At 42.4% G+C, this 24339-nt stretch overlaps 1 protein-coding gene across 1 annotated transcript in view; it reads left to right on the top strand.

The window, feature by feature from the left end:
• The window catches only part of XRRA1 (X-ray radiation resistance associated 1), a 63307-nt gene that overhangs the window by 23116 nt on the left and 15852 nt on the right, over positions 1-24339 (top strand). Inside the window, exons 8-11 of the mRNA XM_034995021.1 lie at positions 489-622; positions 12493-12621; positions 13299-13516; positions 21478-21518. Coding sequence (XP_034850912.1) covers positions 489-622; positions 12493-12621; positions 13299-13516; positions 21478-21518 — 522 coding nt within the window. The remainder of the gene's footprint in view (positions 1-488; positions 623-12492; positions 12622-13298; positions 13517-21477; positions 21519-24339) is intronic.

The following is a 24339-nucleotide window of genomic DNA, read 5'->3' as shown; positions in this document are numbered from 1 at the left end:
ATGTGTGTCTACCTATCAGATACCTGGTTGACCATGAGAAGTTTCCCAAATAGAGCACTCAAATTCAGGGGAGAAAGAGATTCCATCTGGCTGGTGAATTAGGAAAAGTTTTATAAGGAGGCAACTTTTGAGTTGGCCTTCTGGGGCTTAGATTAAGATACATGGAGAGGGAAAAGTTCTCCTGGTTGAGTGAAAAGCTCAAGCAAAGATCTCTAGGTGGGATGGTGCAGGGAATGGGGAAGGAGTCACTTTGGTCAGCTCCACAGGATAAATCAAGATTTGCAGTGGGAGCTAAAGCTAGCAAATAGGCCGGGAACTGACTATAGTAGGCCTTGAATGTTAATCCAGAGAGAGTCAAAAAGATTTTAGGTTTATGAGAGATGGGGTTGCCTAGAAGGTTAAAAAAAATAGTTAGCTCCCACCTCATGTATGAGCATCATTGTCATGTTTAGTGCTTCCGTTCTCCCATCTTTTATCTTTGTACATAGTTCCTGGACCTTTCCTTCAACAGCCTGACTGCAGAGGCCATTTGTGATCTGGGGATTCTGCCACACCTCCGTGTCCTGCTCCTCACAGGCAATGGGCTCACCTCCCTGCCACCCAATTTGGCTGTCACAGAACAGTAAGTTCCACATCCTAGGATCCATCCCATGTGTTCCCTCATGAACCTTTGGGTGCAAGTATGCAAGGAAATAGCCCAGAGCAGCTCAGAAGTGCTATAATGACAGTCTATGAGTGCTCAAAGCTGGGAAAATGCTGCCTACTGAAGCTCCTAGGAAAGGCAGTCATGGGAGCGGGGCCCCAAAGAATGATTAGGCCTCAGATGGGTGTCTTCACACTCTTCTGTGCTGTTAGGAGACACTCAGGTATCTAGCAAGTCACTTTCCCTGTCTCTGATTGGTCATTGGTAAATTGTGGATATTGCTCTTGCCAGACTCTTCCCCTTCACAAACCTACTAAGCTTTGTATGTTCCCATTCTGCACCTTGGTTCAGGCTATGCCTTCTGACCAGAATGTATAATAATGCTAATGCCATATACATAGTGTTTACTATGTGCCAGACACTGTTCTCAGCACGTTATACATATTAAGTCATTTAATCCTCAAAACAGCCCTATGAAGTAGGTGCCTGTTACTATCCGTGTTTTACAGATGAGAAAATGAGGCACGGATATGTTAAATAACTGCTGATAAGTGACTGAGCCAGAATTTAATGAGGTCCATCTGACTCCAAAGACCATGCTTATGGGGGCGCCTGGGTGGCTCAGTCGTTAAGCGTCTGCCTTCGGCTCAGGTCATGATCCTGGGGTCCTGGGATCGAGCCCCGCATCGGGCTCCCTGCTCCGCGGGAAGCCTGCTTCTCCCTCTCCCACTCCCCCTGCTTATGTTCCCTTTCTCGCTGTGTCTCTCTCTGTCAAATAAATAAAGTCTTAAAAAAAAAAAAAAAAAGACCATGCTTATGACCATTACATTCTCTTCTTATGTGGATTCTGCATGTATTCCAAGGGCCTGCTCAGACCCTCCTCCTTTCCCTATCAGAAGCCTTCCCTGTCTGCTTTAGACCATACTTCTTCCTCCCTTCTCTAAGCATCTGTTGAATTTAATGTTTTCCCTCTTACTTTAGAAGTTTATATATTCTGTTGTGACTTATGTCTCACAAATATGTACATATATGTAAATAATAGATAAATTGATGATACACATATAGTCTCCCAAAAGGATTGTGAGCACTATGAGGGCAGAGGTTCTATCTTAGTCATATTTGATCTGAAGCACCTGGATGAGGATCCAGTGCTTTTGCTTGTAGGTATTCAATGGATGTTAGTTGATTTAGAGATGGTGAAGGCGAAAGTCATGGTGATGATGTTTGTTGTGATGATGGCAGATGTGATGGAGTTTATACTGATGATAGTGGTTGGTTAGTTACCCAAGGGGTTTGGATAATAGTAATGATCATCATATTAGGGATTTCATTAGGCTCCTTTTGTTTGCAAGTGACAGAAGTCAATTCAAACTAGCTCAACCAAAAAGGGAATTTATGGGGCACCTGGGTGGCTCAGTCGGTTGAGCATCCAACTCTTGGTTTTGGCTCAGGTCATGCTCTTGGGGTCATGGGATCAAGCCCACATTGGGGTCTGCACTCAGTGGGGAGTCTGCTTGAGGATTCGCTCCCTCTCCCTCTGCCTCTCCCTCCACTAGCATGCATGCTCTTTCTCTCTCTCTAAAATAAATAAGTCTTTAAAAAAGGGAATTTATTGGCTCATGTACCTGTAAAGTCCTAAGGTGAACGCTGGATTCACATATGGCTGGATACAGGTGCACAGGCTGTTGTCAGGGCTCCACGTGCATCTCAGTGTATTTCTTGAGCATGCGTGTAACCTCTGTCTTGTCTTCTCTCACTCGCTTTCTCAGGCACATGCACACATCTTTTTTTTTCCCTTGGTATTGGCTTCATCTTAGTCAGGCTTTCTCTATGACCAGACACACATCAGTCAGGGTCTAGTCAGGAATATAAAAACCACTTCAGGTATTGCAAATTGAGGGGATTTAATTGTTTTTCATGGGGAGAGATAATGGTTGGCATTTTATTATGGAAAATTTCAAACACACATAGAAGTAGAGTCAATGGCAAAATGAACTTCCATGTACCCATCACCTAACGATTATTGCCTGACAGTTCTGAGGTCACAACCAATCCTGTTTCATCTATACCCTGCCACACCCAACCTTATTCTTTTTTTTTTTAAGCTTTTATTTATTTATTTGACAGAGCGAGCAAGAGAGCACAAGCAGGGTGAATGCCAGAGGGAGAGGGAGGACCAGGCTCCCTGCTGAGCAGAGAGCCCAACATGGGGCTCGATCCCAGGACCCTGGGACCGTGACTTGAGCTGAAGGCCGACGCTTAACCGACTGAGCCGCCCAGGTGCCCCACCTTAAATTATTCTTCAGAAAAATCTCAGACATATCCAGCCATAAATGAATACAGCAGATTCATGTAGTTTCATCTGTAAATAATGCAGTGTATACCTCTAAAAGATAAGGGCTCTTGAAAACAGAGTACCTTTATTCCACCTAAATATTAGCAACAATAAATAGAGGGAATTGGTTACATAGGCGGTGGAAGGGCTGGAAGAGCAAGAACGAAAAAGGTTGATACCCAGAGATCAGATGCCCCCACACTCCTGGACTGGGGCCCACAAGCCTGTCCCTGCTGCTGGACTTTTAGAGAGGTTGTTGCTGCAGTTCTGGATCTGCTGCAGATGTGCTGCCTCAATCAGGGCTGGAACCTCCACCAGCACGGATGCTGGTGCTGCACTGGTGCCTCTAGCAAAAAGCTGTCAGAAACAAAGGAGAGAGTTGCTTCTCCCCTCTTCTGGCCTTCCAGTCTCCCCAGTCCCTCCCTTGGCAGTATCTCACTGGAAGCCAAACGGAAAGGTGGTCTAGGAAGTGTAGCTTAGGGGTGGCCCCTAATAATACCTAGCAGAACACAGAGGAAAGGAATAAAGTTCAAGAGCAAATAGGCAGATGAGTGGTGCCACCCAACCCTTGGAAACCCAGCATCTACTCTCCTCTTTCTCTCCATATTTAATTTCCTTACAACACTAGCAACCACAATGTGCTTTCATCTTACATGAAGGAACTTTTCCTCTCCCACGAAGATACTTTCACCCTCTTCCGTAAAGGGATGAGACACCGTCTGTTGGGTCACTGTATCCATTTCTGGATGATATTTTCTCTTCTGAAGCAGTCACAGTGCCAAGTGGATATTTTATAATCTAAAAACTAAGTTGCAAAGTCATTCACCACTAGCAGTTTACACACACACAATAAGCAGGGAAGAAAATATGCATATTTGCTACAATAATCTTTTCTTTTTTTTTCTTTTAAGATTTTATTTATTTGAGAGAGAGAGAATGAGAGAGAGAGCCCATGAGAGGGGGGAGGGTCAGAGGGAGAAGCAGACTCCCTGCCGAGCAGGGAGCCCGATGCGGGACTCGATCCCGGGACTCCAGGATCATGACCTGAGCCGAAGGCAGTCGCTTAACAACCTGAGCCACCCAGGCGCCCCTACAATAATCTTTTCTTCACTGGTCAGGAGGCCATAGTACATATTTATGAATCCTTCCTCCATCACCTACTTAATGTTTCCTTCTCCCTTATCTAGCACCTTGACTGGTCTCTTTAACTGGCGTGATATCCTAAATGGTCTTTCCTAAAGGATCAGAGTTATGAATGCTTTTTTATTGGGTTGTGGTAGTCTTCTATTAATGCTTTTTAAAATTGTGGTATCATACACGTAACATAAAATTTACAATCTTAACCATTTAAAAATTAAAAAAAAAAAAAAATCTCTATACCCAACATGGGGCTCAAACTCATGACCCTGAGATCAAGAGTCAGGTGTTCTACTGACTGAACCAGCCAGGCGCCCCTTATCTTAACCGTTTTTAAATGTACAGTGGCATTCACAAGAGTACCTTCACATTATTGTCCTACCGTCACCACCATCCATCTTCAGAACTCTTTTCATCTTGCAAAAATTCCATTAACTTTGACTAATGGACATGACACTTCTAAGAGGAACACCTTATAATTCCCTGGATTCCAGTCATATTTCTTTTTGTCCTCAAGGTGTAACAGCAATCATACCTACTTTTGATAATCAGTATCAATCAACCAATATAGTAAGCTCCTCTTTTTCTGCCTATTGGTTTAGTGGATTGAGGAATCCAAGTGGCCAGTAGCAATCTCAACTTCTAGTTAAGAGAAACTATTCTTTGTGTCCCCTATAAAAGTATTCCTCCCTAGGCAACTAAGACCTCTACTTGAAGGAATGGAGGCAAAAATTCTGCAAGTGGATGATTATAAGAGGATCTATTCTCATTTGTTTCCATTAATTCCTAGATCCTATATTCTGGTTATGAGAAAAACAGCATCAGTATTGGTTGCTGGTTTATGTGAAACCTTATCCTATAAGTAGTCAGAGCCCCAACTTCACAGGGGGTAGTCTCCTAACTGGTGTAATAAATAAGTTGTTAAAAAACAACTTTACCTTTCTGTTAGGTCAGCTACTTCTACATGATGGGGTACATGGTAAAAAAAATGAGCCCATGTTTATGGGCTCATTATCACACTTATTTGCTATCAAGTGTGTTCCATCGTTCGCAGCAATGTTATGTGAGTTACTAGGATAAAGAATAAGACATTCTATAAGTCCCCAGATGGTGATGCTGCAGAATATCAGGGAATGTAAATCCATATCCAAAATACGTGTTTATTCTGGTAAGCAAAAAAAAAAACAAAAAACCACTGCTCCTCTTATGAAGGAAGGTGCTCACTATAGTCATCCTCCCACTAACTAGATGGATGGCTAATTCTTTCAGAAATGGTGCCATGTTAGGGGCTCAACATTGGCCTCTGCTATTGGCAGTTTGGGTACTCAGCAGGGGTGGTAGCCAGATCTGCTTTAGTCAGGGGATGTGTGTAGCCTCCATGCTTGTGCTAAGGCCATTTTGCAAGCACTAGGGTATCCGAGGAGAGAGGCCAACTGACTTCATGGAATGGGTCATCTTGTCCACCTCTAAAGTGGATAGCCTTTGGGAAGCATTCACATGGGATGCAAATAATCCTCATACTCTTTATCCATTCTGAGAGGTTCAATCACATAATTTCCCCTTAGACTTCCCTGTCAGCAGTTTTACATTATTTTTTTTTCCAAGCTTGGACTATTCAGCTAAACCATCACCACTGCCCATGAATCAGCATAAACCAAACAAATAGACAGTCAGATATATTGCTCTAAGTTTTACCGATTGGGAGGATTTCTCTTCCCATGTCTTTCAGAGTCACCCCCATATAAAGTAATACTGTAATAGTCTATCTTTAGTGTCAGCATATCATGCACAATCATTCGTAAACCCAGAGGGTTTTCTCCTACATCAGCTGCTCATAGAACCTTAGTTGTGCATTGATGGAGAGGTAACAATACAGCAGGAGTAGGCATCATAGGAATCTGAGCCATATTCATTCACACAATTTTCCCAGACTTGCTTGAGCTGGATCTCACATACTGCTTTTACTTGATGAGGGAATTCTGCTGCACCTTCAGTTCATGATGAGCCGCTCAGGTCACATGGTCACTTCATGTTCCTGTGATTAGCTGTTCAGTCTTCACCAACATAGGATAGTAAGCCAGAAACTATTTTTCAAAAGGAAAATAGTTATCCACAGAATAGGGCATAACTTTGGGGTGCCTGGGTGACTCAGTTGGTTAAGTGTCTGCCTTCAGCCCAGATCATGATCTCGGGGTCCTGGGATGAAGGCCTGCGTTGGGCTCCCCACTCGGCAGGGAGTCTGCTTGTCCCTCTCCCTCTCCCTCTGCTCCTCCCCCTGCTCATGTTCTCTCTCTCAAATAAAAAAAGAATAGGGCATAACTTTGCTCAAAAATTATTCTACAGGGGCGTCTGGCTGGCTCAGTTGGACGAATGTTTGACTCTAGATCTTGGGGTCATGAGTTCAAGCCCCACGTGGGGTATTAAAAAAAAAACTTAAAAAATAATTCTGCAATTGGGGCCTATAAAAGGCTCTATTCATAAAGAGACCATGTAACCTATCCATCTAACCAGAACAAACTTGAGAGGGAAAAGGAACACTATTAATTATTTTGGGGTAACAGGTGAAAACCCAGAAAGTCCTTGAAAACCAGGATGTATGGTAACCCTGTACTATACAGCACACCTATTTGCCTTAGACATTTAGAGCACGGTTGGACCTGCTGAGTCATATTGCCCAATGCCAATGACCAATGACATAATGTCCAGAGAGCAACTTGCACTGCAGTTGGACCTGTTGCAAAACCTTGTCTTGCTCTGGGCCCCACACAAAACTGGCATCCTCATGGGATACTCAGTAAATAGATCAGAACAGCAGAAATGTTTTATGCATCACTTCCCAAATCCAAAAAGGCCAACAAAGCTTTGTGCCTTTTTCTAAAGTAAGAGGTGGTGCAAGGTAAAGGACTATGTCTTTCACATTGGAGGTATATCCCAGCATGCTCCCAGATACCTGGACATCAAGAAAATTAATAAGGTGGTAGTTCCTTGAATTTTTGTGCGGTTTCCCTCCATTCTTCGAAACACATGCATCTTACTAAATCATCTAGAGTATTTGCAACTTCCTGCCCATCAGGTCCAATCAACATCAGGTTCTGTGGAATACCAAAACAGACTGGCAGTAGATGTGTAATAGATTATGATAGACTGAAAGAGTTGATGTGGCCCTGAGAGAAGAGGGCAAAGATGTACTGTTGTCCCTGTCAGGCAAAAGCAGACTGTTCCTGACAGTTCTTGTTCATCGATAAAGAGAAAGAAACATTTGATGGGTCCTTAGCTGTATCCCAAGTGCCAGGGGCTGTGTTAATGTCCTGTAGTAAGAAGAGTCCACATGTGGGGCAGCAGCTGAAATTGGAGTCACCACTTGATTGAGTCTGCAGTAATCTGTAGTCATTCTTCATGATCTGTCTTCTACACAAGCCAAATAAACAAGTTAAGCAGGAATATCATAAGACTCAATATCCTTTTACCTTTCTTATCTTTAGTGATGGCAGTAGTCTCTGTCGTTACCTCAGGGATGCAGAATAACTGTAGGCTTACTGTTCTAGAAGCAGATTTCCTGGGGCTTCAATTTGTCCCTTCCTTCTATAATAGCCCTCACTTTGTTGGTTAGTAAACAAAGGTGATTCTTCTGTCAGTTGCTTAATATGTCTATTCTAATTATACATTCAGGAACTGGGGAGGTAACCACAAAGTAGGTTGATGACTTCACTGGGTTCATTCACAGGCTAAATTTCCATTCTTCCATAATCCCCTACTTTGAGTGATAGACCACCATACCTTTCATATCCCCAGACATTAGCACCGATTTGCAGATATTGTCTAGTAATCCTTGAAAGGCCTGGTTTAGGACTATCTGATAGAATTTTCTGCAATGTTGGCAATGTTTTATATCTGCATTGTCCAATATGGTAGCCATCAGTCATATTAAGCACTTGAAATATGATCAGTGTGACTGAAGAACTGAATTTTTACTTTTATTTAAGTTTAATTGTTTTTAATTTAAAAGTAAATAGGAAACTGAGTGAGAGGCTATGACTCTCCCTTTGGGCAACTCAAATCATTTTTATTCCCACCAGTTCAAGATTTTTTTTTTTTTTGATTGTTGGGTTCACACATAATTATTTGAAGCTAGTCTTCAGTCTCTGCAAGGACCACACTGTTTCTAGGTCACACCTCCCCCTAGGATTTAGTCCTTCATTGCCCTAACTTAAAGCAAGTTTATCAGGAATCCCCTTCTCTGGTGCACCCTGGACTCTTGGCCCCTAGACTAGCAAGGTTGTCAGAATCTTTGCTCAGCATCTCAGCCTCTCTGCCACTTCTGGAGTTAGCAGGTAGCCCTAGGGGAAAAGACACCCAAATGTTGCAAGATCCCCTTTGATTTCCTTCTTTTTCCAAATCTTAGCCCCCTAATTTCTCACAGCTTGTTAGTTCCCAGATGCCTTAAAGAAAATTGTTTTTAATATATATATTTTGTCTGGATTTTCTAGCATATACTCAAGGGAGAGTTGGCCCACATTATTTAGTCTGCAATACCATAAACCTTTCCATTTATTTTGGCCAGGTGCCTAGGGGCACTCAGTATGGAACCATTTTAAACTAAACTAAACTAGCTGGATATTCTCTGAGCCACGCAGATGATACAAATTTGGGCTACAATTTTGCAAGAGGACCAGTCTGCCCTCCCCCTTTCCTTCTTTTCATTCCAAGGTAGTTTTCCCCTAGCTGTGGGATGAGGAGCATGGCTTTAGTGCTAGTTCTCGCTCTCCTGAGTGTATATCTCTTTAGGATCTTACATTCGTGTAGGAGGTCTCCAATTACATGCTGTTTCAACAAGATCAGCAAGTGTCTGAAAGGCAAATGTGGCTTCTTATGCTTGGTTTCTGTCTCTGGATTTTTAGATTTTGGCATACTACTGCTTTACTGTCTTCACATCTCTTACATGTTTTTAAATGAATCTTTTTTCTTTTTAGGTTTTATTCATCATTTTAGTTGTTTTCAGTGGGAAGCCTTGCATAAAGTAGGGCAAGGCTCCACCACTAGGTATTTCTATGTCCTTATATATAAGATGGGGAGAATAAATGTACTCCTACTTACATCAGAGTATCAATTGAAATAATTGTGCTTTGAAAGCTGTGAGGCTCCAAACAAGTATTACTATTATTCTCTTCCCACTTGTGTGTCCACACTCAAAATGCTCTGTGGATTCCTCTTCTTCTGCAGCCTCTTCAGTGTTGATAGTCCTCAGTTGTCCACTCTCAACCCACTGTTTTTCTTAATTTTTATAATCTTTCTTCATGGTTTCATCCTTTCCCAAGTCTTCTTTATATCTCTACTTCACATCCATCTTCTAAACTATGAGCCCATATATTTTACCTAATCATACCAAAGTCATCACACACATGCCGATGCCGAGATCTCTTCCTCCTGTGTCGCTGGCCTCAGTGACGGGAGCTACTCTCCATCAACTGTGCAGTTGTCCAAGTGAGAAATGTGGGCATCAGCCTGTGTTCTTCCCTCCCTCACCCTGTACATCCATTCAGTCACCAGAGGCTATGAATTGTGCTTCCTAAATGTTTCTCAAACTTGGCCCTTTCTGTTCCCTCCTGTTTAGTCTGGCTGTAGCACATCAACACAGCCCCTGCTACTTGGGATACAGCTAAGGACCTGTCACATTTTTCTTTCTCTTTATCATCTTTACCATCAGCCAGAGGGATGTTTCTAAAAGGCACCTCTGATTCTATCACTGCCCTGCTTAAAGTCCTTCAGCAGCTTCCCGGCGTTCTAAAGATAAACACCATTAACATTGATCACAGGGCTTTTCATGACCTGACTCTGCCTGCTTCTGCATCCTCTTTTCTCTTCACTTTTTTCCATTTCACCACATACCTCATCTATTCTGAACTATTTGTGTCTCCATTTCTGGATAGATCACATGATTATGTCTGGGTGAGTTAGGGGGATCATATCTGACCTACTCCATCATCAGCCTGCCCTATTGTTTGGATCAGCATCTGAGACTTTGGGTCTCCCATGAGGCCTATTCCCTGTCTCCCTTGGACGGCACAGGTCCCCCCTCTCAGGCTTGACCTGCACAGAGCAGAGGGGGATGGTTACCTTCTTTTTTCTAACCACTGTTTTCCTCAAAATGTCACCTAAAGGAGCACCAGCTTTTTTAGCAGCCACATCATAAATCTTCTTTTACACAAGTGAGTTGGGAAGCTACGTCCGTCTCCCTCATTCTATTTTACATGGTGGGTTTTCTATATCTTATCACAGAAGCTGACCTAACATTTTCATGGACATTAGAGCTTGCTAAATTTCATCTGTTTTACTGCAGCTCTTTGTCTAGCCTGGTCAGCAATATTTTTAGCCTCATGCAAAGTCTTACAATGTAAAATAAAAGAAATCCTCTTTCATCGTGTAGATAGAGGAACTGACCAGGACCAGAGATGCTCAACACCAGCTAGAAGTCACCCAGCAAGCCAAGCAGCAGCAGCACCAGAACCAGAGCCCAGGGCTGCTGACCCGCATTCCCAAGCTTCTTTTTTTTTTAAAGATTTTATTTATTTATTCATTAGAGACAGAGAGAGAGGCAGAGGGAGAAGCAGGCTTCCCGCAGAGCAGGGAGCCCGATGCGGGACTTGATCCCAGGACCCCGAGATCATGACCTGAGCCGAAGGCCAACACCCAACCATCTGAGCCACCCAGGCGCCCCCCAGGCTTCTTCTAATATGGCACACCAGTTCCCATTCCTGAATCCAGTCACTGGGGCATACTCTTAGCTTCTAAACAAATTAGTCAAATCCGTCATTTTTAAATGGTATTAATTCCTTTTGCCAAGAGAAGGTATGATAAAAATAGCACCACTCTGAACACCTGGAAACCTCAGCCTCTCCATACTAATAGACTCCTGCCACTTCAAAGAGCTCTTCTCCCAAAACTGCCCTGGGAAGGACCCAGTGGGAGAGCCTGATGCTTTCCTCTGAAGCCTTGCATCTTGTCCTCCTTACCCACCTATTGACTGCCCCCCTATTTTAAGACATCAGTTTTAGAGACAAAATGAAGTTTTTTATATGTTATAATTAGGGTGAAACTTTTAAAAGGCAAACCACTGTAACTTGTCACAAGAGACAGGACAGAGCCAGCTTCTCCATTATCGGGTATAAGAGAAATTTTTTGAAGGCTTATTTTTTAGCTCTTTCATATCTGACTGGAGTAAAAAGATTGGTCAATTAATTATAAATCAGCAGAGCTGCTGTGCACCCTCCTGTAATTGCTCTCAGGTAGAAATTAAAAATTTAGTGCATGAAAGTTGGTCCTTTCAGGAGAGGAAAAGAATCATCTGTGACCTTCAAATACCATGAACTAAAGGCTTCTTCTTTCCTTCTCGGTTGAGTGTGTTGAGTGTTTATTTGGGTGTATGGAGGGGAGAGAGTTGGAGGGAGGAATGAAAACATGATTTGAGTCATCTGCCTTTGTGTACTTAAAAAGAATTACCTAGGGGCGCCTGACTGGCTCAACTGGTAGAGCATATGACTCTTGATCTTGGGGTTGTAGGTTCGAGCCCCGTGTTGGGTGTAGAGATTACTTAAAAACACAAAATCTTAAAAAAAAAAAAAAAGATTGAAAAAAATAAAGAATTACCTAGGTCTCATCCACCTGGGCACATAAATGAGGCCACGTAATGGTAGTACCTAAAATGCCACCACTTCCTGCTCCACCTGTGTGATTCAGGATCTCAGCCCATTAAATTCCACTCTCAGGTGTTTCTGGGACTCCCCAGAGAGTTTGAGTTTTAAAAGAGAATTCTCAACTCCTTACTGATGTGTGCATTTTATTAAGTCTCTTTAGAGGAGAATCTCACTGTGACCAGCCTACCTTACCCTACGTGAATCAAGGCTGTGGTCCCTGCCAAGGGCTCTGTCTCCTGATGCTCCTATGGTTACCAGTCCTTGGGGTGATGCAGCATACCCAGGAGTCTGACCTGAACCAAAATTGTGCAGTATTCTTTCTGCAGAATGTTTTCCCTCAACTTGGTCATGCCTCATTCATTCTGGTATTTTCCATGAGCATTACTAGTGCCCCCCATCCTGCCCCAACCCAGTCTCACTGAGTCCATCTGTGAATGTGTGCAGCCTTTCTCCATACAGAAGACTGATGTATGAGTGGGATTCGGGGAAGGGATCAGTTGGGGAGGGACCTTCTGGTCCCTCTCTGCAGGGACGTCTCAGGGGCACTAGAGAAGTTCCCAAGCTGGTTATGCCTCTTGATTGATTCCCTGTCCTCCATCTCTATTCCTATCCCCATTCCTACTTCCTGGGGATGGTGGAGTTTGTCCCCTGCCCTTGCTCATTACCCAGGATCCTTGCACTCGCAGGGAAGCATCTGTGACGTCACTGACAAGCAGGAGGTACATCCTGAGGTTCCCAGCGCTGGAGACACTGATGCTGGATGACAACAAGCTCTCCAGCCCCAATTGCTTTGCCAGCCTGGCCGGGCTCAGAAGGTAAAGCCACCATCTCCTCTCTGCAGGACCCCCAGCCTGGCCCACGCCCTAGTGCTGCTCTGGAATCCAGAAGGCCGGGGTTTAAATCCCAGCTCCACCACTTATCTCTGCTGTGTGGCCATGGGTGATTAACTTCTCCCCTCTGAGCTTTAGCTCAGCCATAAAAGTGGGGCATCAGTAGGACATTTCTGATCAAGTGACTGGATTAGAAGTGGCAAAGAGAAAGGAGGGTAAAAGGAGATATTATCAGAGATAGGCTCCTGACCCCTGATATAGGGGACAGAAAAAAAAAAAAATGGAATCAGAAAGATAAGGTTAACTGCTGAATTCTACCTATTTGATTAAAGTAATGAAAATGCTGGCATTTAAATGGTTAAGCTTTAGATCCCTGGAAAATTTACTTTGGATTCAGCTACCATTTACTGAATACTACTTTGTGGTGGGCCATTTACATTGTCTTATTAATCTTCATAGGAACCTTGAAAGGTTAATGAATATTATCCCCATTTTAGAGATAGGGATATTGAGGCCCAGAGAGGGTAAGTCACTGGCTAAAGGTCACACCAGAAGAGTAAGTGTCCAAGTGTGAATCCATGTTTTTTCCCTAAAGTTGTTTGGTAAATGCCGCAGAGGTATCATTATTGCTGTGATTCTGTATTCCCTTTCCTTAATTGAAGACTGAAGAAGTTAAGCCTGGACCAAAACAGGATTTTCCGGATCCCGTACCTACAGCAGTTTCAGCACCGAGACGGGTCAGGGGACTGGGTTGGAGGCAGGGGGAGTCCCCAGAAAGAGCCCCATTCCATGAGACAGCCCAAGCCGTGGATGTTTGAGGTCTCAGACGAGCAACCAGATTATACTGTACTGCCCATGAAAAAGGATGTTGACCGGACAGGTGAGTGATGCCCCTTGTTCCAGAGACTCAAGCCCCATGGTGGGAATAAGCTTCTGAGAGCTTATTCTGAAGGTCTGTAGCTCCCTGAGGAGCTGCTGCGCTGAAGCTGCTCGGCCTGGAAAGGTGGAGGTCTCCCATGAATTATTTCAATGACTTCCTAACTGATTCTCTGTTAAGATACTTTTAAAATCCAATTAAAAGTAGATTTTTAAAAATCTCAAATAACAAGAAACTCAGAAGTAAGACTTTCCAGAGATGGCTAATTCTGGGGTGCATTGATATTCTTAAGGGAGTCAGGTTCTTTCCATCCTCTTTTCTGCCATCCTTGGCCTGCTTGCTTGTCCTTGTAGGCTGGTTCCCATTGAGGTCTCAAGATGACTACCATGGTGCCAAGAACTGTATCCAAATGGCAACTTTAGAGGCAGAAAAGGAAAGGAATGTCACCTTTATTATAAACCAAAATCTCTATTACATGAGTATATTTCTTATATATTCTGCTTTACTGATCTAGTTATCTATTACTGTTTTCTTAATATTTATTTTAAATTGAGAAATAACCAACATAAAGTAAAAATATAGAAATATTGTGTACAGCTTGAATTGTTACATACATACATACATCCTTCTAACCACTACCCATATTACAATATAGAACATTTCCAGCATCCCATGTGGTATCCTCCTGATTAGTACCTCCTCCAAGAATAATCACCACTCTGACTTCTATCACCAGCTATAGGTTTTGCCTGATTTGAAATTTATGAATACTGAACTATTCAGCATGTGCTCTTTTTTGTCAGATTTATTTCACTCAATATTATGTCTGTCCGATTCATTCATGTTGTTGCATATATTGGTAGTTCACTATTTTTCATTTCTCTTATGTATTTTCCAAGTTATTTATCCTTCTTACTGTTGATAGACATTTTGGTTGTTTTTAGTTTGAGGCTATTATGGATAAAGCTACTATGAATATTCTTTTACCTCTTTTGGTGGACTTAAGCACTCGTTTCTATTGGGTATATACCCAGGAATGGAATTGTTGTGTCTTAGAGTATAAAAGTATGTTTAACATTAGTAAAAACTGCCAAGTATTTTTCCAGTGCAGTTGTACAGTTTTGATCCCCATATTAATGTAAGAGATTTCATTTCCGGTTGTTTATCCTCATAAACACTTGGTAATGTCAGTCTTTTTTTTATTATTATTATGTTATGTTAATCACCATACATCATTAGTTTTTGATGTAGTGTTCCATGATTCATTGTTTGCGTATAACACCCAGTGCTCCTTGCAGAACGTGCCCTCTTTAATACCCATCACGAGGCTAACGCATCCCCCCACCCCCCCCTCCCCTCTAGAACCCTCAGTTTGTTTCTCAGAGTCCATAGTCTCTCATGGTTCGTCTCCCCCTCTGACTTCCCCCCCTTCATTCTTCCCTTCCTGCTATCTTCTTTTTTTTTTTTTTTAACATATAATGTATTATTTGTTTCAGAGGTACAGGTCTATGATTCAACAGTCTTACACAATTCACAGCACTCACCATAGCACATACCCTCCCCAATGTCATCACCCAGCCACCCCATCCCTCCCACCCCCCACCACTCCAGCAACCCTCAGTTTCTTTCCTGAGATTAAGAATTCCTCATACAGTGAGATCATATGATACATGTCTTTCTCTGATTGACTTATTTCGCTCAGCATAATACCCTCCAGTTCCATCCACGTCACTGGAAATGGCAAGATTTCATTCCTTTTGATGGCTGCATAATATTCCATTGTGTGTGTGTGCGCGCGCGTGTGTGTATGTGTGTATATATATATATATATCCATCACAAGGCTAACCCATCCCCCCACCCGCCTCCCCTCTAGAACTCTCAGTTTGTTTATTCAGGTTCTTTCCATCCTCTTTATCCATTCATCTGTCGATGGACATCTTGGCTCTTTCCATAGTTAGGCTATTGTGGACATTGCTGCTATAAACATCAGGGTACACGTATCCTTCGGATCCCTACATTTGTATCTTTGGGGTAAATACCCAGTAGTGCAATTGCTGAATCGTATGGTAGCTCTATTTTCAACTTTTTGAGGAACCTCCATACTGTTTTCTAGAGTGGCTGCACCAGCTTGCATTCCCACCAACAGTGTAGGTTCCCCTTTCTCCTCATCCTCGCCAACATCTGTCATTTCCTGACTTGTTAATTTTAGCCATTCTGACTGATGTGAGGTGGTATCTCATTGAGGTTTTGATTTGGATTTCCCTGATGCCGAGCGATGTTGAGCACTTTTTCATGTGTCTGTTGACCATTTGGATGTCTTCTTTGGAAAAATGTCTGTTCATGTCTTCTGCCCATTTCTTGATTGGATCATTTGTTCTTTGGGTGTTGAGTTTGATAAGTTCTTTATAGATTTTAGATACTAGTCCTTTATCTGATATGTCATTTGCAAATATCTTCTCCCAGTCTGTCGGTTGTCTTTTGGTTTTGTTGACTGTTTCTTTTGCTGTGCAAAAACTTTTTATCTTGATGAAGTCCCAATAGTTCATTTTTGCCCTTGCTTCCCTTGCCTTTGGTGATATTTCTAGGAAGAAGTTGCTGCAGCTGAGGTGGAAGAGGTTGCTGCCTGTGTTCTCCTTTAGCATTTTGACAAACTCCTGGCTCACATTTAGGTCTTTCAACCATTTTGAGTCTATTTTTGTGTGTGGTGTAAGGAAATGGTCCAGTTTCATTCTTGTGCATGTGGCTGTCCAATTTTCCCAACACCATTTGTTGAAGAGACTGTCTTTTTTCCACTGGACATTCTTTCCTGCTTTGTCGAAGATTAGTTGACCATAGAGTTGAGGGTCCATTTCTGGGCTCTCTGTTCTGTTCCATTGATCTATATGTCTGTTTTTGTGCCAGTACCATACTGTCTTGGTGATTACAGCTTTGTAATAGAGCTTGAATTCCTGTATGAGTCCTAGCAGTTTTGGGGTGGAGTCTTTTGGGTTTTCCCCATAAAGTATCATATCATCTGCAAAGAGTGAGAGTTTGACTTCTTCTTTACCGATTTGGATGCCTTTTATTTCTTTTTGTTGTCTGATTGCTGTGGCTAGGACTTCTAATACTATGTTGAATAGCAGTGGTGATAGTGGACATCCCTGTCGTGTTCTTGACCTTAGGGGGAAAGCTCTCAGTTTTTCCCCATTGAGAATGATACTCGCTGTGGGTTTTTCATAGATGGCTTTTATGATATTGAGGTATGTACCCTCTATCCCTATACTCTGAAGAGTTTTGATCAAGAAAGGATGCTGTACTTGGTCAAATGCTTTTTCTGCATCTATTGAGAGGATCATATGGTTCTTGTTCTTTCTTTTATTTTTTTTATTTTTATTTTTATTTTTTTTAAGATTTTATTTATTCATTTGAGATGGAGATACAGAGAGAGAGAGGGCATGAGCAGGGAGAGAGGCAGAGGGAGAGGGAGAAGCAGGCTCCCCACTGAGCCAGGAGCCCGATGTGGGGCTCGATCCCAGGACCCTGGGATCATGACCTGAGCCAAAGGCAGACGCTTAACCATCTGAGCCACCCAGGCGCCCCATTGTTCTTTCTTTTATTAATGTATTGTATCACACTGATTGATTTGCGGATGTTGAACCAACCTTGCAGCCCAGGTATAAATCCCCCTTGGTCGTGGTGAATAATCCTTTTAATGTACTGTTGGATCCTATTGGCTAGTATTTTGGTGAGAATTTTTGTACCCATGTTCATCAAGGATATTGGTCTGTAATTCTCCTTTTTGATGGGGTCTTTGTCTTGTTTTGGGATCAAGGTAATGGTGGCCTCATAAAACAAGTTTGGAAGTTTTCCTTCCATTTCTATTTTTTGGAACAGTTTCAGAACAATAGATATTAATTCTTCTTTAAATGTTTGGTAGAATTCCCCTGGGAAGCCATCTGGCCCTGGGCTTTTGTTTGTTGGGAGATTTTTGGTTACTGCTTCAATTTCCTTAGTGGTTATAGGTCTGTTCAGGTTTTCTATTTCTTCCTGGTTCAGTTTTGGTATTTGATGCATCTCTAGGAATGCATCCATTTCTTCCAGATTATCTAATTTGCTGGCATAGAGTTGCTCATAATATGTTCTTATAATTGTCTGTATTTCTTTGGTGTTGGTTGTGATCTCTCCTCTTTCATTCATGATTTTATTTATTTGGATCCTCTCTCTTTTCTTTTTGATAAGTCTGGCCAGGGGTTTATCAATCTTGTTAATTCTTTCAAAGAACCAGCTCCTAGTTTCGTTGATCTGTTTTATTGTTCTTTTGGTTTCTATTTCATTGATTTCTGCTCTGATCTTTATTATTTCTCTTCTCCTGCTGGGTTTAGGCTTTATTTGCTGTTCTTTCTCCAGCTCCTTTAGGTGTAGGGTTAGGTTGTGTATTTGAGACCTTTCTTGTTTCTTGAGAAAGGCTTGTATTGCTATATACTTTCCTCTTAGGACTGCTTTTGCTGGATCCCAAAGATTTTGAACAGTTGTGTTTTCATTTTCATTTGTTTCCATGAATTTTTAAAATTCTTCTTTAATTTCCTGGTTGACCCATTCATTCATTCTTTAGTAGGATGCTCTTTAGCCTCCATGTATTTGAGTTCCTTCCGACTTTCCTCTTGTGATTGAGGTCTAGTTTCAAAGCATTGTCTGAAAATATGCAGGGAATGATCCCAATCTTTTGGTACCGGTTGGGACCTGATTTGTGACCTAGGATGTGATCTATTCTGGAGAATGTTCCATGGGCACTAGAGAAGAATGTGTATTCTGTTGCTTTGGGATGGAATGTTCTGAATATATCTGTGAAGTCCATTTGATCCAGTGTGTCACTTAAAGTCTTTATTTCCTTGTTGATCTTTTGCTTAGATGATCTGTCCATTTCAGTGAGGGGGGTGTTAAAGTCAGTTAACTTTAAAGTCAGGGGGGTAATGTCAGTTAAAGTCCCCCACCATTATTGTATTGTTGTCGATGTGTTTCTTTGCTTTTGTTATTAATTGGGTTATATAATTGGCTGCTCCCATGTTAGGGGCATAGATATTTACAATTGTTAGATCTTCTTGTTGGATAGACCCTTTAAGTAGGATATAGTGTCCTTTCTCATCTTTTATTACAGTCTTTGGTTTAAAATCTAATTTGTCTGATATAAGGATTGCCACTCCAGCTTTCTTTTGGTGTCCCATTAGCATAGTAAATGGTTTTCCACCTCCTCACTTTCAATCTGGGGGTGTCTTTGGGTCTAAAATGAGTCTCTTGCAGACAGCATATCGATGGGTCTTGTTTTTTTTATCCAATCTGATAGCCTGTGTCTTTTGATTGGGACATTCAGCCCGTTTACATGAATTTAGTGCCATTGCATTACCTGTAAGGTGACTGTTACTATATATTGTCTGTGTTCCTTTCTGGTCTGTGTTACTTTTAGGCTCTCTCTGGTAATGTCAGTCTTTTTGATACTACCTGTTTAGGGTAGGTATGTAGTGGTTTCTCATTCTGGTTTTAATTTGCATTTCTTAAGTGACTAATGATCTTAAGTACCTTCCATATGTTTATTGCTCACTTTGATATCCTCTTTTGGAAGTACCTGTTCAAGTCTTTTGTCTATACTTAAATTAGTTATATGTCCTTTCTTGTTGATTCGCTTGAGTTCTTTATATATGCTAGGTACAAGTCCTTTGTAGATCTGTATATTACAAAAATTTTTTCACAGTCTGTAGCTTCCTTTCTCGTGTTCTTAATGATGAATTTTGATGAATAAAAGTTCTTGATTTTGATGAATAAAAGTTCAGTTCAATTTTTTATGGTTGGTGCTTTTTATTTCCTGTTCAGGTATTTTGGGTCTGCTTCAAGCCAAGAAGATATTTTCCTATATTTTCTTCTGGAAGCTTATTTTAGTTTTTATATTTTGATCTATGATCTACCTAGAAGTTTTGTGTATGATGTAGAGTCAAAGTTTACTTTTTTATATGGGTATCTAATTGACTCAATACCACTTGTTGAAAAGACTATATCCGTTTCCCCACTGAGTTGTAAGTGAGGTATTATGGTAAGGTGGGTTCTGTATGTGTCTAAATTATTGTAGCTTTAGGGGTGCTTGAGTGGTTCAGTAGGTTGAGCATCCAATTCTTGATTTCGGCTCAGGTCATGATCTCAGGGTCGTGAGATCGAGCCCCCCATGGGGCTCTGTGCTGGGCATGAGCCTGCTTGGGATTCTCTCTCTCCCTCTCCCTCTGCCCCTCCCCCCCACCCTGATCGTGTGTGTGCACTCTCTCTCTAAAAAAAAAAAGAAAGAAATTACTGTAGCTTTGTAACACATTTTGAGAACTGATAGTGAAGTTCCTTAGCTTCATTGTTGTTCTTAAAAATTGCTATAGCTATTATAAAGCCTTTGCATTTGTATATAAATTTTAGAATCAGCTTGTCAATTTCCACACAAAATCCTGCGGGGATTTTGATTAGAACTGCATTGATCAGGGGCACATGTGTGGCTCAGTCAGTTAAGTGTCCGACTCTTGATTTTGGCTTAGGTTATGATCTCAGGGTTGTGAGATTGGGCTCTGTGCTGGGTGTGGAGCCTGCTTAAGATTCTCTCTCTCCCTTGTCCTCTGCCCCTCTTCCCCTCCCCCGCTCACTCACTCTCTCTAAAAAAATAAAAATAAAAGATAAAAGAATTGTATTGATCCTATAGACTAATTTGGAGAGAATTGACATATTTACAATATTGAGTTTTCTAAATCATTAAAATAATATATCCCACCATGTTTTAGGTCTTTTAAAATTGTTCTCATCAGTGCTTCGTAGTCTTCAGTGGTGAGGTCTTGCATTAGATTTGTTCTTAAGCATTTGGTCTTTTTCAATGCTATTGTCAATGGTGATGCTTTTTTGTATTACATTTCCACTTGTTTGTTGCTAGTACATAGAAATTTTGAACTTGTACCCAATAACCTTTCTAACCTGAGATTATAGGGAGATGATATATGTTCAGGTAGAGTATACATGGCTCATCTTTCTAGATGTAGGGCCTGTCTCCCCACAGGATCGCTCTTTAGCAGCCACACTTGCAACCATGGCCCATCCTCTTGCTAATTCCTACTTTGTTCCTTGTACAAACCCATCCTCCAGTCCTTTCCAGACGGATGTCATAGGAGAAGTTTTTTGGGCCATGTGATGCTCCACCCCTCTTATTGTTTACTTCATTTTCATGTAACTTTTATCAGTATAATATCATTAACATGTGGAAGTATAATATCACTAATATAACCTATTAGCCAGGGCAATGTTGAGTAGTGCCTGCACTACTTGGATCCAGTCCAAGAAGATGCTTTGATTTATGGCTGAACTCAGATGTTTATTGGCTCATCTCATTCCGATGATGCCAAGAATGAAGTCACTCCACAACCTCTTCCTTACTATACTGTGCTGCTGGTTATTCTTACTATCTCTCCTGAATTCACTGTCTTAATATATTCTATTTCTACTCGCATAACAAAGAGTATTTTCAAATCCTTTGACAAAAAATCTTTTATATACATTTCTCTCTTCTAAGACAGTTGGTTTGCCTTCTCTGATCAGTACTGTCTGCCCACCCAGTAGTACTGAGGCTAAAAGAGCTTGCATGTTGCAAAGTCAGAAGGAAAGTCAATGTGGCTGAAATGTAGTGAGTGAAGGACAGGGTGGCATGAGATAAGATTGGAGAAGTTAGGTGGGAGCCAGATCAGGCAGGACCTCAGAGGCCTGGCCAAGGAGTTTTGATTTTATTCTAAGTGCCACTTACCACCTGACAGGTATCACAGCCAACTCCTCCCAGTTAGAGTTAGAGATGAGGACCAGTGAGAACCCCGCTAGGGGTCACCCTCCTGTACACAGTGGATGGGAGACCCAGACTCCAGCCTCTCTGGGGGCAGTCAGTGCACTCATCAAACTTTATTCTGTTTCTCTTTTGTTTCAGAGGTTGTGTTCTCATCTTACCCTGGATTTTCAACCTCAGAGGTAGGAACTGCCTATTTTATATTTGTGTCCTTAAGTTAGAACATTCATTTTAAAAAACAAAAGTAAGCTAATGAAGCTATGAGGGGCATTTATATATATCACACTGAAGAAGCCCGTTCATTGAACAGATATTTACCGAATACCTACCATGTGCCTGGCACTGTGCTGGCCTATGAACATACAGTGGTGGACTAGACAGTCAGGTCCCTGACCTCACACAGCCCACAAGCTCACTTTTGCTGTTCTCAGATGTGTGCAGTCAGAATGGTTGCTGCCTTAAGTGATCAGGCTGGCATTGAAGTGAGGCAGCCACCAAGATGGAACCTTGGGGCTCCCTAGTAAGGGCCCCCAAAAGCTACACTCATCCTTGCCAAATATACCACCATCTAGGGTCTGATCCTTGGTGTCACAGGTTTAGATGCTTGATTTTTGTCTGGACAGAAAATTGGTTTTTCTTTCAGGGTTAGATGCTTACTAACCAAGCTCACGAGGACTGATGCACTATTGATTTCTTCATTTACAATAAGAAGTATAGGTACACGTTTAGCCAACCTGCATCCTTGAGAGGCAGCTCAGTACACTCCCTCCCCACGGGTAAAGCTGGGTGAGAAATTATATCAATTAACTATTGCCACATGACAAACCCACCCAAGAATTACAGACTTAAAACAATAGCAATTTATTATTTCTCACAATTATTTGGGGGGGTTAGGTGTTCCACTGGTCTTGCCAGGGCTCATTCATGCAGCTGGCTGGTTCGCTAGGGCCTGAGTTCATGGACAGCTGGTATGGCTTGGCATCTATACGGAGTCTTTTTATTATGGACTTCTTTACAGCATGGTGGCCTTAGGGTTCCAAGAGGGCAAGAGTGAATTGCAAGGCTCTGGAACTCAAATGGTGGCCCTTCTGCCACATTCTGTTGGTCAAAGCAAGTATTAAGTATGATAGGGCAGTACAATTCTTATGCTAGCTACCTGTAGATAGCACAGACCCCACAGGTGAAGGGCACATTTCCCAAAAAGACTGCCCTCACTTCAGACGCTAGCTGCAAGTTTGGGGGGCCCCAAGCTGTCAGCACTTATGACAAACTGGCTATAAATATTGGAGTTCACACAACCTTCTCAGGCTCAGTAATTTACTAGAACAACTTATAGAACTCAGGAAAGCACTATCCTTATGATCACAGTTTTACTATAAAGGGTACAAATCAGGACCAGCCGATTGAAAAGATAAATAATGTGAGGTCCAGGAGGGTCCCAAATGCAGAGCTTTTGTGCCCTCTCACTGTGGAATCTGGGTGTGTCACCCTCCCAGCACATCTGATGTATTCACCCATCAGGAAACTCACTCAAGCCTCAGTGTCCGGAGCTTTTTTTTGGAGTTTCATTACATAGGCATGACTGACTGAACCACTGGCCACAGGACTGAACTTAATCTCTAGCCCAGAGGTCAGGCTGGCTCAAAACCCCAACTCTCTAATAGTGGGGTTGTCTTTCAGGTGTGGCCAGCCCTCATCCTGAGTCGTCTCATTAGCATAAACTTAAGTGTGAACCCGGGGCTCATGAATAACAAAGATATTTCTATCACTCAGGAAGTTCCAAGAGTTTTGGAAGCTCAATGCCAAAAACCTGGGACAGAGACCAGACAAATTCTTTATTATACAACAGCCAGTCTAGGTTCGAGGGCATAGAGATACAGATTCCACCTCTGAATGAGAGGAGCACCAAGGCCACACTGCCGAAGGGCATACATACGGCATAGAGGGGCCTGTGGGCCGTTAAACAGTCGGCCACAAAAGTCAAAGATAATTGGTAGGTTGTTCAGTGCTCAGATCCCAACGCTCTGGCATCTGAGCATGTAGACAGTGTGTTAGATGGTGGAGACTTATAGTGGCCTCTTTCTGTAGAAGTCAGGTGTGTATCCCTCATGCCTTCAGGGCAGGACACTCATGCCCCTGGACAGTGCTAGATACCCCTGAGCCTCACTCTCTGGCTCTTTCTTTTCTGTGCGGCAGTCTGACTTGCCCCCTTCAGGTCACACAGCCATGCTCCAGATAGGGAATTGCACGGTGGAGGAGAATGCTTTACCAGACTGCCACTGCTTTCCACTGTGGCCTCTGGCACATTGCATTTGGATCACCTGCAGCGGAGAGTCACAGACATGCGCCAGCACCATCACTGGTTTTCGTTTTACTCTCACTCATGACTCACCTGTCCCACTTGTGTGGGTGTACGAGTTGGACCCTAGGAGGGCACAAAATACTTGGCTCTGAGTAGGCACTCCGCTACTGTTCACTGAATGAACAAGTGAAATTTAAGTGACTTGCTCAAGATTACACAGCAATTAATGGAGCTTAGAACAGAATCTAGTTCATTTGAACCCAGTTATTAGCCCAGCATCTCAGCCTGTAATTTCCTCTAGTCCCATCTAACTCAAGGAATCAGTGAGGCATGATTAACCCAGTACCTTCTGTTTTCTGCTTAATTAAACATGTTGATCCTGAGGCAGACTGGGTTGTGCTGAAAAACCACGACCCTACAAGTGACACGGGTGCACCAGGTCACACTCAGGCCTGAAGGCCTGCTTGAAGTCATCCAGGACTTAGCTATTGATTTATCCTGGAATGAAGAGCCTCCATTGTAGGATCATTGTAGCCCATCAGACCAGGTACTCAAGGCTCAGGTCGCTCGTGCTCTCCATCTCCCCACTAGGAAAAGTCCCCTTTAAAATGCAAGCACCCGCTCAGCTGGAAGAGTGTGCTGGGGCCCTTGATCTCAGGGTTGTGAGTTCAATCCCACGTTGGGTGTGAAGATGACTTAAA

Source organism: Mirounga leonina, unplaced genomic scaffold, assembly GCF_011800145.1.
Source record: "Mirounga leonina isolate KUSES-001 unplaced genomic scaffold, KU_Mleo_1.0 Mir_92, whole genome shotgun sequence".
Lineage (NCBI taxonomy): Eukaryota > Metazoa > Chordata > Mammalia > Carnivora > Phocidae > Mirounga > Mirounga leonina.
This window is presented reverse-complemented; position numbering and strand designations above follow the sequence as displayed.